Consider the following 13,439-nt stretch of genomic DNA (forward strand, 5'->3'; position numbering starts at 1 on the left):
CAACAAAAAGGAGGGAAAATTCAAAAGATGGGGTTGAGATAGGAAGTTGGTGTCCGAGTGGATCGAGGTCACGATAGCTCAAGTGGTAGAGCAGCAGCGTATCAAGCCGAAGATCGTGGGTTCGAATCCCGCTCATGCCATTGACTTTTTTATCTCAACTAAAAACCTTAATTAATTGTAATATATTAATTGGTCAAGTGGACCACGAAATTAGTGAATTAAATGATTTAAAATGAAGTATACTTCACTAAAGCTCTCTGTGGCCATTTCATTTGTCGTCGAGAATCGAATAGAATACATGATATTTGAAAAATGGCAAAAAGGAGGGAAAATTCAAAAGGTGGGGTTGAGATAGGAAGTTGGTGTCCGAGTGGATCGAGGTCATGATAGCTCAAGTGGTAGAGCAGCGGCGTATCAAGCAGAAGATCGTGGGTTCGAATCCCGCTCATGCCATTGACTTTTTATCTCAACTAAAAACCTTAATTAATTGTAATATATTAATTGGTCAAGCGGACCACGAAACTAGTGAATTAATTATTAATATAAAATGGGTAAATGGTGATGGAGTATCCAGCACCCTATCTCTACTTGAGTCAATGATACTTAATTAGGAAAGAATGAATGAGATTGTGCTTGCCTAGGTTGAAAAATAGCATACGTTGGGGGATGATGTTAACATGCTAGATGTTGACAGCTCTGGAGCTTAACTTCGGTGGTGTTACAGATAAGACCTGTCTGCAAAAAACCCAAAGTTGATGATAATCCTGAATAAAATTTAGGATGTGTAAGAAAATAGGGAAAGGACACAATTTGAAAAGGAAAAAGTATGTTGATGCAATGAAAATCAAAAGAAAGTATGAGGTCACGCAATGAAGCCTAGAATGTGAATGATCAGTTCTTTCATTCCCCGGTTCACTTGTTTCTCTCACTGGCGTTGTCATTCTAGCTGTGATGCCAGCATGATAACGACACTCGATTCTAAAACAAGATCCAGATGATTTGGTTGTACGCTAATGAGGATCTTTATTATTTGTTATGCGACTCATGGGCATTACTAAAAAGACAAAGAAAAGATTGATGATCACAAAAACCAACCGGCACCAAAGATGATTCACCACCCCTCACATCCTTATAAAAGAGAATTCACAGTAATGGTCAGAGTAGTAACACTGAAGATGGCGAAACTAAAGAATATGGTGAAATGTGTTTAACAAGGATGACATGACCATACTAAATTATTTCTGGTCCTATGATCCTACAATCCATAAAATAAAGAATTACTAAAATTGAAGACAGAAAGAAAACATTTGAATAGACAGTAAAATTTATTTATTATAAACACATTTACAAACACATTTTATAATTGTTTAACAACTCACTTTTCAGCGCATCATTGACTAAATAAATTAAAAGCGCCATCCTAGTTAGATCTCAACCACTCAATTTTAATCAACAAAATGGAATGAAATGTTTAATATTTAAATAATTTTAATGTATTGTCAGATACATTCTAGTTACAGTTCATAGGAAGTTCTAGTTACTGAAGAGATGGTTCATTTGTGAACTGATAAATGAAAAAAATAACCAACTTTAAAAAAGATCAAAATATTAATTCATTATTGGTCATCTCGTTTAGGATAATATTGTTTTATGATTTTAGTCAAATCCTGCGCTACCTCCATTGTGGAAGCACACATAAAACGACAACTCATCAAGTCCAAGTCTCCGCCTGAAAATATTTAAAAATAAATGTTTTAATACATTAAAAACATATCTAACAATAGATGTATTTATTAGTCATAATTAACTGTCAAAGCTAGTGTCACATGCGGGATTCGAACCCACAACCTTCAGCTCGATATGTCGCTGCTCTAACTTGAGCTATCGTGACTTCAATCCACTCGGATAGTAACTGAAAATATGGCAAAAGGAGTTAAATTCAAAAGGTTGTAGGTTGAGATGGGGAGTTGATGTCCAAGTAGATCGAAGTCATGATTGGTCAAGTCATTGGAGCAGTTGCGTATTGAACCAAAGTTCGAATCCCGCACATCACACTAACTTTTTCATCTCAATCAAGATCTTAGTTAAAAAGTATAATTAATTATAATATCTAACAAAGTTTTACCCACCATTAGGATCTTGAACGAAACCTCCTGCCTCTTTTACGATAAGATAGCCAGCAGCCATGTCCCAAATATGCAGGCCAAATTCAAAATATGCATCTGCTGATCCTCGTGCAACACTGGCTATGTTAAGAGCAGCTGATCCATACATGCGAATTCTGAAAAAAATTAAACCTAGAGTTTCTTGGTTTGAATTCTGGTATTGCAAAAAATATTGTAAAATGAGGTTTTAACTTGCAGAACATTCGAAATTAGTAGTTGAATCCTCCTGCATGACAGGAATTATTTACTTATATTTAAATTGTACATGAGAATACTTATACAATTTATTTCATTTTTTTATATTTTTTTGTAATGGCCTTATGGGCTTGCATATTAACCAGAGTATGTAGTTGAATGTTTCAATGTCATCAGGGGGGGGGGATAAAAGGGCCATGGGGCGATGGTGAGAATCGAACTCAGGACCACGAGGTCTACGAGCCGAAAGTATATCACGCTAATTACTCAGCTACCACGGTCCCTCCCACTTATAACATAAATAAGATCAAATGGATGCATAACATATTTAAAATAATTTGCCAAAGAAGACAAGTAATTTACCCATGTGAAGCATGATAAACAGCATCAAAGTTCTGCTTTACACAAGTCATTTTTTCTGGACTTGAATTTGAACCACACTCCATGATGATCAAAGATTTTGCCAAATCTAAAAAAAAGTGTAATTTCCTGAGTCAATTTAAACAAAAATTTAAACCTGAAGCATGGAACAAATAATAACTTAACATAATAACATAACAAATACTTTTCTACCTTTTTCCATTGAAACTTTAATGGGTTCACCATTTAGAAAGGCACCCTCGCCACTAATAGAAGAATACAGGTCACCCAAAACGGGTGCATAAATTATGGCAATAGTTGGTTCCTTTTTAATATAAAGGGCTAAGGATATGCATGTATTCGGGTTCCCATGGACGAAATTCATTGTACCATCGACAGGATCTATGATCCAAGTAGGATCATCTGTCAAAGTAAGTTCCTTCTCACAATATGACGATTCTTCGCCTATGAACCTACAAGAACGATTTAAAACAAATTAAATTGATATAATCATATTTCACCAAATGTCTATAATAATACAAAACATTATGTGTTCAAAATTTTCTTTACTAACTTGTGAGTTGGGAAATGTTCATGGAGATGTGAAATAAGTGCTTCTTCCACTTTTTTGTCGGTTTCAGTAACTAAATCCAATTGTGAAGATTTAGTAAGAATATTTTTTTTAGCTTTGATGCCCTGTTTTATTAACTGTACATAAAAAATACATAGTATAGTAAAATTATTATACATTATTAATATTTATTATTATTAATTTTGTATATACAAACATATTATACATAATTGAGCTTATGAATTCTCACATCAAGTCATGGGAATTACACACATTAAAGTTTTTAATTAAGACTTCAGTCTTATCTTTTCTGCTGCCAAAATTGCTGTCAACAGTTAGGTCTTTTCAGCCCCCAACATATGCAGCTTTTAAATCTAGATATTTCCTCAATTTACATACCATTCTTCCAAATAGACAGATGGAGTAGCCGATATTTTGAATTTTACAAATTATTTCTAAAAACATTATTACAGCAAACAATTGAGCTTTTGTTCAACATGGTGAGCATGGTCATATAAAAGAAGTCTAAACGAACAAAGTTTCCCAGGCCTAGTTTTGATCAGTGTTTTAGAGTATCACATATTCTTGTATAATGCACACAAATTGTGTAACTTTTTTCTTAATATCGTTCAACTCTTTTGTTTCACATCACTGGGGTTATGAACTTTTCGGATAATAAATATGACTCAACTTCCAAGGGTGGTGAAATTTTGACCAACGCGTCCTCAGATAATAAGTAACATAATTACCCTATACATTTTAACAAGAAATGTCACAATGTTTTCTACAAAGACCTAGAACAAACTTGATTTTTTATACTTTATTTGGATTGCTCTGACAGAAAATCAGTGTGAGTTTGAAAACCATCAATCTTCAAATTCACAATTTAATCAGAGTAGTTAATAAATTAAAACTAACTTATTTTTACAAGTTCTACACCAACTAAACATGTTTTAATATAATTACACATTAAAAAATATGCAGCAGACAGTTTTCATGGAGCCACAGCCAACCAAAATACAAACAGGCTACATTGAAAGAATTGTCAGCCCTTGTCTTTATGGAGAGTGAGTTGCGATAAATCCTAGGGAAAAACATTAGCATTTACTCATTTATATGCCTTTGGAAACGATCAACTTATTGGTGATTTTATATTTTACTTTATTTACAATTTTTAGGTGGTTTATTATAATGGCAAATATAGAAAACAGGAGTTGTAAATCTGTTAGTTGTAGGTTTGGGTGAGACATGCTCTCGGGGAGCGAAGTCACAGTGGCCCAATGTCTGAGCATCAGAATACTTAAAAAAAAAAAATAATACACCAATTAAGATAGAGACAATCAATCACAATTTAATCAGGGAGTTTAATATTTAAAAACTTTTATTTACAGGGACTACACGGACTTGATGATTTCCAAATTAAAAACAAATGAGTAAATTGTGAGATTTCCTCCAATGGTCTGCGGGATGATAAACCTATTATTTAATAGTGACCCATCATCCTGGTCTGCCTATCCTCACTGATTTTTGTTGGTTCGGGTGCCATTTTGCCGAAACACGTCTGACCCAACAAAAATCAGCGAGGATAGGCAGGCCAGGATGGTAAGTAACTATCAAGCAAATGAGTAAATATCTAAGTTTTTTCCAAGTATTGATCACAACCCAATTGCTATAGAGGGGTTACAATATATTCTATATAAAAAATAAAGTTTGTTGCATATTTCTTAGTGTGTTTGTAAATTTTACACTGATTTAATTGTGTTTTGACAGTTTTTATGTTTAGTTGTATATTATAAAAAAGTCATGGGTGGGACTCAGTCTGTGGATCAGTACTCTGATGATCAGAATTAAGACACTGTGACTTCAGTCCCAAGAGCATGTCTCATTTCAACCTACCTGCTATAACAGTTCTCATTTTTTCTTTACTACAACAATTACATTAAAAAGTATAAATGAAGATAATTGAAACCATTAAGTTGATGGTTGGCATAGTAAAAAATAAGTAAATGTAAGGAGGATTGTACAACTGGTGGGAGCAGGTTGAGATGAGACTCGCTCTCAGGGACTTAAGAGGCTCAGTGTCTGAGCATCGGAGCACTGATCCGGAGACTTGAAGAAGAGTCCACCCATGACTTTTTTTTACAATACACCACTAAACGTAAAAAACTACCAAACCAACACAATTAAATAAGGTAGTTTAATATTTATAAACAAGGGTTGATTTTATTTTCAGGATCCACACTGACTAAGCAAGCTTCAACAAGAGTCATATTAAACTATCAATGGTATAGTTTAGTCATACTTATAAGATTCACGCTACATAGCTGTTCTTCTCATTTAAGAAAAAAAACTTTTTCAGGATCTAAATATTAAAAAATTCTTACTTCTCCGGTTCTTTCGACAAGTTCCATTGCGACTTGGAAGAATTTGTTTACATCCTCGGTGCTCGCATTGTTAATAGAAGCGTCTGCCATTCTGCTTGTCTACGTAATTTATTAATTTTAAAATAATTAACTTTTATAACTCAAACGAACATCAATTTGCGCGAAAACTGATATTCTGGGCAATCTTTCTTGTTTTGTAGGTTGACCCGTTGACGTATTATTTGATAGCTACGAGTTACCATTATGTAACACTAAAAAAAAGATGATGCCGTTTGACATATAAAAAGAAAATGTGGAAAAGTCGGGTATAATAATAATAAATTGAATTTCGAGTAAATGAAAACATAATTAGTTTTAATTTAATAGTGAGTAGGGGAAACGAGAGGGTTTTAACGGAAAGCTCTTGCGAGTGGGGTTTTGAATTGTCAAATCAGCTGTGGGATGTTAGGTTCTTAACAATCCTAAGCATACGCATTTGAAAAGCAAGTCTTGATCGGTCAACAACAGGATTTCGTTTCAGTGAAATTTGTCTCCGTATTTTAATTTTTATTAAAATTCGTACTCACACTTTCTTTGCCCGGGATCAAATAGTTTCGAAAGTGCAACTTAAAGAAAATGAATTTCGACATCGGAATAAATAGCTTTTTCAGGCGTGAGATCACGAAGATTGACAACACTCTTCTGCCCGAAGGATTCAACGGCGACAGAAGGAGCGTGAAGTAAGTGTCATACTAGGCAAAATTCTCCGTTTAGTCTCTAGCGTTTCTCCTAGCATTTGGCCGGTGATGATCATTCCTCCCTTAAAAGGAGAAAGCCTTGGCCAGGGCGAATTGGAATGTACGCTGCACCCATCTCTCCCAAGGCACAAAACAAGCGATTTCAATGTCAGTAAACAAGATGATTTTGGTCAATACAGTAAATTGTCAATATTTCCTGTTGGTTAGTATTTGTTACATCGTCATTTGTAGGAGGCAGATTTTTTTTATGTTGCAATATTTCAACACATTGACAGTAAACAAGCTGATTTTGATCAAAACTGTATATTGTCAATATTTTTTGTTTGTTAGTATTTGTTGCATCAACATTTGTAAGTTTTTTTTTGTGTTGCACCATTTCACAACATTGACAATGTACATGATAATTTTGGTTAACATTTCAAACTGACAACATTTCCTGTTTGTTCGTGTTACTTGTATCGTTGTTTGTAGGAGACAGTTTTGTTATGTTGCACCATTTCAAACATTGACCGTTGAATTTGTTGTATATTTGTTGAATATTAGTAAGAGAGTTTTTTTAATGTTGCACCATTTCAACACATTGACAGTAAACAAGCTTTTTTGGTCATTATTGCAAATTATCAATATTTTCTCTTTATTAGTATTTAGTGTATTGTCATTTGGAGGACAATTTTTAAAAAAATAACCATTATATTGGTGAACATTGTAAATTTACAATATTTCCCACTTGTTAGTATTTGTGTATTGTCATTTGTAAGAGATAGTTTTTTTATGTTGCACCATCGCAACAACATTGACAATGTACATGATCATTTGTGTTAACATTGCAACTGACGACATTTCATGTTTGTTCGCGTTACTTGCATCGTTGTTTATAGGAGACAGTTTTTTTTATGTTGCACCATTTCAGCACATTGATAGTAAACAAACTGATTTTGATCAATATTGCAAATTGTCAATATTTCCTGTTTGTTAGTATTTGGTGTATTGTCATTTGGAGGACACTTTTTTTCTGATGCACCACTTCAACACATTGACAATAAACAGCATTATTTTGGTGAACATTGTAAATTGACAATATTTCTCGTTTGTTAGTATTTCTTGTATTGTCATTTGTAAGAGATAGTTTTTTTATGTTGCACCATTTCACAACATTGACAATGTACTAATAATTTTGGTTAACATTGCAAACTGAATATTTCCTGTTTATTCGTGTTACTTGTATCGTTGTTTGTAGGAGACAGTTTTTTTATGTTGCACCATTTCAATTATTGACCGTTAATAAGATAACTTTGTTAATGGTGTAAATTGTCAATATTTCCTGTTGGTTAGTAGTATTTGTTCCATCAACATTTGTAAGAGAGCTTTTTTTAAATGATGCACCATTTGAACACATTGACCGTAAATAAGATGATTTTGCTTAATGTTGTAAATTGTCATTATTTCCTGTTTGTTAGAATTGGTTGTATATTTGTTGAATATTAGTAAGAGAGTTTTTTTAATGTTGCACCATTTCAACACATTGACAGTAAACAAGCTTTTTTGGTCATTATTGCAAATTGTCAATATTTTCTCTTTATTAGTATTTAGTGTATTGTCATTTGGAGGTCAATTTTTTTAAAAATAATAATAACAACAGCATTGTATTGGTGAACATTGTAAATTGACAATATTTCCCACTTGTTAGTATTTGTTGTATTGTCATTTGTAAGAGAGTTTTTTTTATGTTGCACCATCACCACAACATTGACAATGTACATAATTTGGGTTAACATTGCAAACTGACAACATTTCCTGTTTGTTCACGTTACTTGCATCGTTATTTGTGGGTTTTTTTTTTTTTTTTAAATAATGTTGCACCATTTCAACACATTGACAATAAACAAGCTGATTTTGGTCAATATTGCAAATTGTCAATATTTCCTGTTTGTTAGCATTTGTTGCATCATCATTTGTAGGAGACAGTTTTTATGTTGCACCATTTCACCACATTGACAATAAATATGATGATTTTGGTCAACATTGTAAATTGTCTGTGTATACTATTTGTTAGCTTTGTTGCATTCTCCGTTGTAATTTCACAATATTTCCTGTTTGTTCGTATTATCTGTTATTTGTTGCTTCGATATCTGTTGCAGACTTTATTTAAATTTATTTATTTATTATTATTTTTTTTAGGTTGCATCATTTCAAAACATTGACATAAATAAGATGATTTTGGTCAATATTGTAAATTGACAATACTTCCTGTTTGTTTGTGTTAGTTGCACCTTTAGCAGACATGTTTTTTTATCTTGCGCCATTTCACCACATGACAATAAATATGATGATTTTGGGCAACATTGTAAATTGACAATATTTACTATTTGTTAGCTTTGTTGCATTCTCTGTTGTAATTTCACAATATTTCCTGTTTGTTCGTATTATCTGTTATTTGTTGCTTCGATATATGTTGCAGACTTTATTTAAATTTATTTATTTATTATTATTATTTTTTTAGGTTGCATCATTTCAAAACTGATGTAAATAAGATGATTTTGGTCAATATTTTAAATTGACAATACTTCCTGTTTGTTCGTGTTAGTTGCACCGTTAACAGATATGTTTTTTTACCTTGCACCATTTCACCACATGACAATAAATATGATGATTTTGGGCAACATTGTAAATTGACAATATTTACTATTTGTTAGCTTTGTTGCATCGCGATTTTTAGAAGATTTTTTATTTGTCGGACTCATTTCACCTCTCGTCTAGTGGCTTTTAATGACAATTTTCATTAAAAACTTTTGATGGTTAAAAAACCCATCTTTATTTGCACAATTTTTTGCACACAAGTTTTTTTTTGTTATTTTATATTGTATATATTTGTTATATTATGTAGGACTGATTAAAAGAAATATTAAAATTGTTAAAGGGCATGTATGCAGGTGGTACATGACATTTTAAATGTTATGGGTGCAGCCTCGGCTAAGGCACAAGGTGTTGGAAATCCTATGACGAGTGCAGAAAAACTGAGGAATTCAGACCATATCATCTACCTGCTTGTCGATAGAGACGGCAACAAGTAAATATAATTTTTGATTGATTTTCTAATCTGTCTTTTTGGCCTTTAAATATATATGTTCACTCTTGTTCTCCAGATCGAATGGGTCTGTGATCGGAATGTTGAAAATGGGATGGAAGCGGCTTTACATGTTTGACGAACATGAACAACGTAACGAGGCCATGGCCCTCTGTGTCCTTGACTTCTATATTCATGAGTCAAAACATCGGATGGGCTATGGGAAAAAACTCTTCGATTATATGCTACAGGTAATGCTGTCCACATAATACTGTAATTTTATACATTTTGTTGGAATAATTGTTTATGTTGTATTTTTTTTAAAGGAGGAAGGGGTGGAACCAGAAAAACTTGCATTTGATTGTCCTTCAGAGAATTTTCTCCGATTCCTTCAAAAACATTATAATTTAACACATGACATATACCAGAGTAATAATTTTGTTGTTTTTTCTGGCTTTTTCAACAATTCATCTCAAGATAAAGGTAGTGTATAGTAATAAAATTCTCAACCAAGACCTTAAAGCATAAAAATAATAATTAATGGAAATAATTAATATGGTCAATTAGTCCTGATATATATATTTCATATTTCCATTTATATTTGTTATTTTGTTTTCAGAAAATCGTTTAAAAAATGCAAAAAATGCTCATCATTGTGGTATTTCATCACCCAAACTTTCACCATGCAGGTATAATTTTTTTATTTAAAAAATTTCTACATTATTTTAAATTTTAATTCACAGATTTGTAAAACAATTACTACACATATACATACATACATTATAGTTACATTTTCAAGAAATACAGTGGTGTATTGTTTTAGTATGACAGACATGCATAATTTAGTTGTCCTTGCTGAAATGAACAATTTGCTTACAATTTTAATTTACATATAATTGAGTGTGTTCCTGGATGCGGCCCATGCATTATGTTAAACTGAAAACTTCCTACCCACTCCTTATTACATTATCCTGGATTACTATTTAACGTACTGGTATGTCAGAGTGAGGTGCAGCAATGAAAAGTCGGACATCAGAGCAATACAAGCAGGTGTTGCACATGGGAACATTCTTAGTCCCATCCTATTTTTCCTGCTGAAATTCCTATAATTGCTGTCTCATTAAAATCATTACCACTTATACGAATGTCACTGTAATTCTGTCTTCTAAAGTCACATACACACTAAACAAATCTCAGTCAATGAAAGACAACCAACCCCTTCTTGTCATGCTTTGCTTAGTGTATAAACAACTTTAATTAAATTTATTTTAGCTATAAAAATTAAAAGTAATGTCTAAAAATTCCAGAATAATTATAAGATTATTATATTAATGCCATGCTTTCTTAATTAATATTTTTGCAAATAAACATTTAATCAAGTCATTATCATTAATAATTTATTGATTAAAATAAATTAAACCAAATATTATTTTTACCTTCATTACTATTGGTACTAATTTACTAGCTGTCCGAAAGTTCTATCTGTTTAATGAAAGCTTTAAAAAAAGGTAAACGTTCAACTAATTTAAGAATAACTTAAGATATCACAAATGTCTATAATAAACTAAAATTTATTATACATAATCTTATTATTTATTAGGAATTAACTCTTCCCTGAAATAATAAGTTGTAGATTAATATACTTGAAAAAAATATTAATGTTTCAATTACGATTTGCTAGTACTGAGAACAAATTGACATTCAGTGGAAGGCACACTGCTTTCAAGCGAGTAACAACTATGGGAGAGGTAAAATATTTTTTATCAGAACTTTTTTTAACAACTATTAATAAATATAATTGAAGTGTTTAGTTATTTATTATTCAAAACTCCAGACTGATTATTTAAACTATATTGCAGATAGTTCAACCTTCTCATCTGATGTAAGGCGAAAACAGTTGGTAGAGAACAACGGTTCCTTCGATTATTTCCAGGTGAGAAGTGAATTGAGCACAAAATTCCTCACGTTCTCCACAACTCATCAGTATAGCACATTTCTGCCAATCTGGCACTAGAAAATAATCCCTTATGCAAATACTCATCAAAATTATAGTTCCTTGTTTTGTTTATTTCATTTTCTTTTCTATTTTTAATACACAAGTTTTGTCCTAAAGGGCTTGGCTTGTATTACATTTCCACTTGTGGGTTAACTAATTTTGTTTTACTTGTTAAATATTTATATAACTCATACATTTGATCAAATTTTACTGTTTGTTAATAGTAAAATTGTTATAGTCGATCAATTTTCATATCTATCTATATAACTATCTTAGATTATTTTTTTAGAAATGCATTTACTTACTTTGTTACCCTTCAAACCAAATTGTTCTCTTCTAGTCATTTTTCCTATAAGACTGTTCAATACAAATCCAAAACAGGATCATCTTTTAAAAAAAATCATTCTGCTTTGGTTTTCTTTTTTTTAAATAACTTATAAAATGTTATATTCTAGCATTTATGTTCCATGTTTCATGTTGATTTTTTTGTTTATATGGTTAAAAATAATGTTACAATATTATAAAATAGTATGCGCCAATATTATGGCCAGTTCAAAAGAGGTTTGTAAATCTTTATTGCAGCAACAAATCTTTTTATGTTACATGCATTAATTTGGTATCGATCAAGACAGAATCAACCAGTAAGTAGTTCATTATTGTCTGCCTACTTTGATAAATTCAATTAATGAATTCATTATAGTTAAAGAAATATATTTTATTTATAAGTGTAAAAAAAGAAATAATTATTTTGTGATACGAATTTGTGTTGATTGAATAGATTGTATGTACATAAAAAAATATGGAAAGCACATATATATTTTGTATAATTTTTAGATGGTAATTATAGTACAAACTTTTACATAATTTATAGTTAGTTACTGAGATAATATTGGAATGTTAAGCGTAAAATATTGAATAATTTACAACAAATTTTATAAAGATGAAACATGGATGCACTTACTTTAAATAATTAATATTAGGTTGACATTCTATACAAAAGAAGTTGAAACATTTGGCTAAACTAAATGAGGGGCATCGAAAGTATAAAGTTTAACCAAACTGCTTTTTTACAAAAATTTATATTTAGTTACTTGATTTTGACAATATTATCATAATGTGATAATTCAATTGCCATAATATGTTTAACTCACTTAAACAGTATTATCCCAATGGAATTAGCCTGTGATATTTGGATATTTCGGAGTATAATAACTTACTATGTTTTAATTATATTAAATCAAAGTTTTCACTGTTTATACTAAATTTTAATCTAAGTTTGCTTTTGTAATACATGGAAATTAAACAATGTTGTGGTTTATGTAAGTTATTTCATCATCCTGGTGGTTTTCCCTCATTTTTAAATTACACATGGTTTTCAGTATTTGGACTTATAGCTTCCTGTGTGGATGGCAGTACAGGGTTCAACCAATTTCTTAGATCTTTCCTTGGATGCCTTCTGGTACTACTAGGAAGTGGGGTTTTTGTTCCCAAGCTCTGCAGCCTTCTGGCCATCATACTTTCTTTCTCTATGGCCCAAATGCCCATTGTTCTGCAGCAAATCCAAGAAATAATCATGTGATGTACAGCTTACCATGTACCCTATGCATTTGGCCAAACTCTATTGTAGCAACATCAGTCGATTCGTCTATAATTAATGAAAAAATATTTTTCATGTTCACATGACTAAAGATCTTCCACTAGTACATGCTTTACCAAAACAGTACATTTCCTTCTATTGGAGGTCATATCTTTAACAGGTACATTAGGCAGTAAATTCCGGATCATGGCAACTAAATCATCAGTTACCTTAAGGGACAGGTTATATTCAGCAATAAATGATGCTGCTCGTAGTTCATGGGTTTTTAGTAATTTTTTTATTGCTGTGGAATTCTTTTACTGTCAACATATCTCCGATGGACTTTTGACCTTTCACTGATTTCAATTAATTGGAGAAAGAAAAAAAAAAT

The 13,439-nt window shown here is 31.6% G+C and overlaps 2 protein-coding genes across 3 annotated transcripts; one reads left to right on the forward strand and one right to left on the reverse strand.

Moving 5' to 3' along the window:
* Positions 1-1,306: 1,306 nt before the first annotated feature.
* Positions 1,307-6,095, reverse strand: LOC106668235 (inositol monophosphatase 1-like). 2 transcript variants are annotated; one of them, XM_014396775.2, is made up of 6 exons: positions 5,676-6,095; positions 3,295-3,428; positions 2,934-3,193; positions 2,724-2,829; positions 2,130-2,281; positions 1,307-1,729 (listed from the first exon to the last, which is right to left on the reverse strand). In XM_014396775.2, the coding sequence occupies exons 1-6, from the start codon at positions 5,763-5,765 to the stop codon at positions 1,617-1,619; spliced, it is 855 nt and encodes a 284-aa protein (XP_014252261.1). In that variant the 5' UTR covers positions 5,766-6,095; the 3' UTR covers positions 1,307-1,616. The 2 variants fall into 2 exon arrangements, with proteins under 2 accessions (XP_014252261.1, XP_014252262.1); XM_014396776.2 differs by lacking the exon at positions 5,676-6,095 and adding an exon at positions 3,691-3,881.
* Positions 6,096-6,118: 23 nt separating this feature from the next.
* Positions 6,119-12,790, forward strand: LOC106668236 (alpha-tubulin N-acetyltransferase-like). Its single transcript, XM_014396777.1, has 7 exons — positions 6,119-6,394; positions 9,330-9,479; positions 9,556-9,727; positions 9,803-9,959; positions 10,096-10,165; positions 11,158-11,224; positions 11,336-12,790. The coding sequence occupies exons 1-7, from the start codon at positions 6,291-6,293 to the stop codon at positions 11,360-11,362; spliced, it is 747 nt and encodes a 248-aa protein (XP_014252263.1). The 5' UTR covers positions 6,119-6,290; the 3' UTR covers positions 11,363-12,790.
* The last annotated feature ends 649 nt before the right edge of the window (positions 12,791-13,439 follow it).

Source organism: Cimex lectularius, unplaced genomic scaffold (genome assembly GCF_000648675.2).
Source record: "Cimex lectularius strain Harlan isolate CLEC.00 unplaced genomic scaffold, Clec_2.1 scaffold71, whole genome shotgun sequence".
Taxonomy (NCBI): Eukaryota; Metazoa; Arthropoda; class Insecta; order Hemiptera; family Cimicidae; genus Cimex; species Cimex lectularius.

Excerpts from the sequence above, each read along its gene's own strand:
- LOC106668235 (XM_014396775.2), bottom strand. The coding sequence starts at position 5,765 with ATGGCAGACGCTTCTATTAACAATGCGAGCACCGAGGATGTAAACAAA. Across the intron at positions 3,194-3,294 it reads GAACATTTCCCAACTCACAA|GTTCATAGGCGAAGAATCGT; the intron begins GTTAGTAAAGAA and ends TCGTTCTTGTAG. Across the intron at positions 2,830-2,933 it reads TAAAGTTTCAATGGAAAAAG|ATTTGGCAAAATCTTTGATC; the intron begins GTAGAAAAGTAT and ends ACTTTTTTTTAG.
- LOC106668236 (XM_014396777.1), top strand. The coding sequence starts at position 6,291 with ATGAATTTCGACATCGGAATAAATAGCTTTTTCAGGCGTGAGATCACG. Across the intron at positions 6,395-9,329 it reads GGCGACAGAAGGAGCGTGAA|GGCATGTATGCAGGTGGTAC; the intron begins GTAAGTGTCATA and ends AAATTGTTAAAG. Across the intron at positions 9,960-10,095 it reads CAATTCATCTCAAGATAAAG|AAAATCGTTTAAAAAATGCA; the intron begins GTAGTGTATAGT and ends TTTTGTTTTCAG.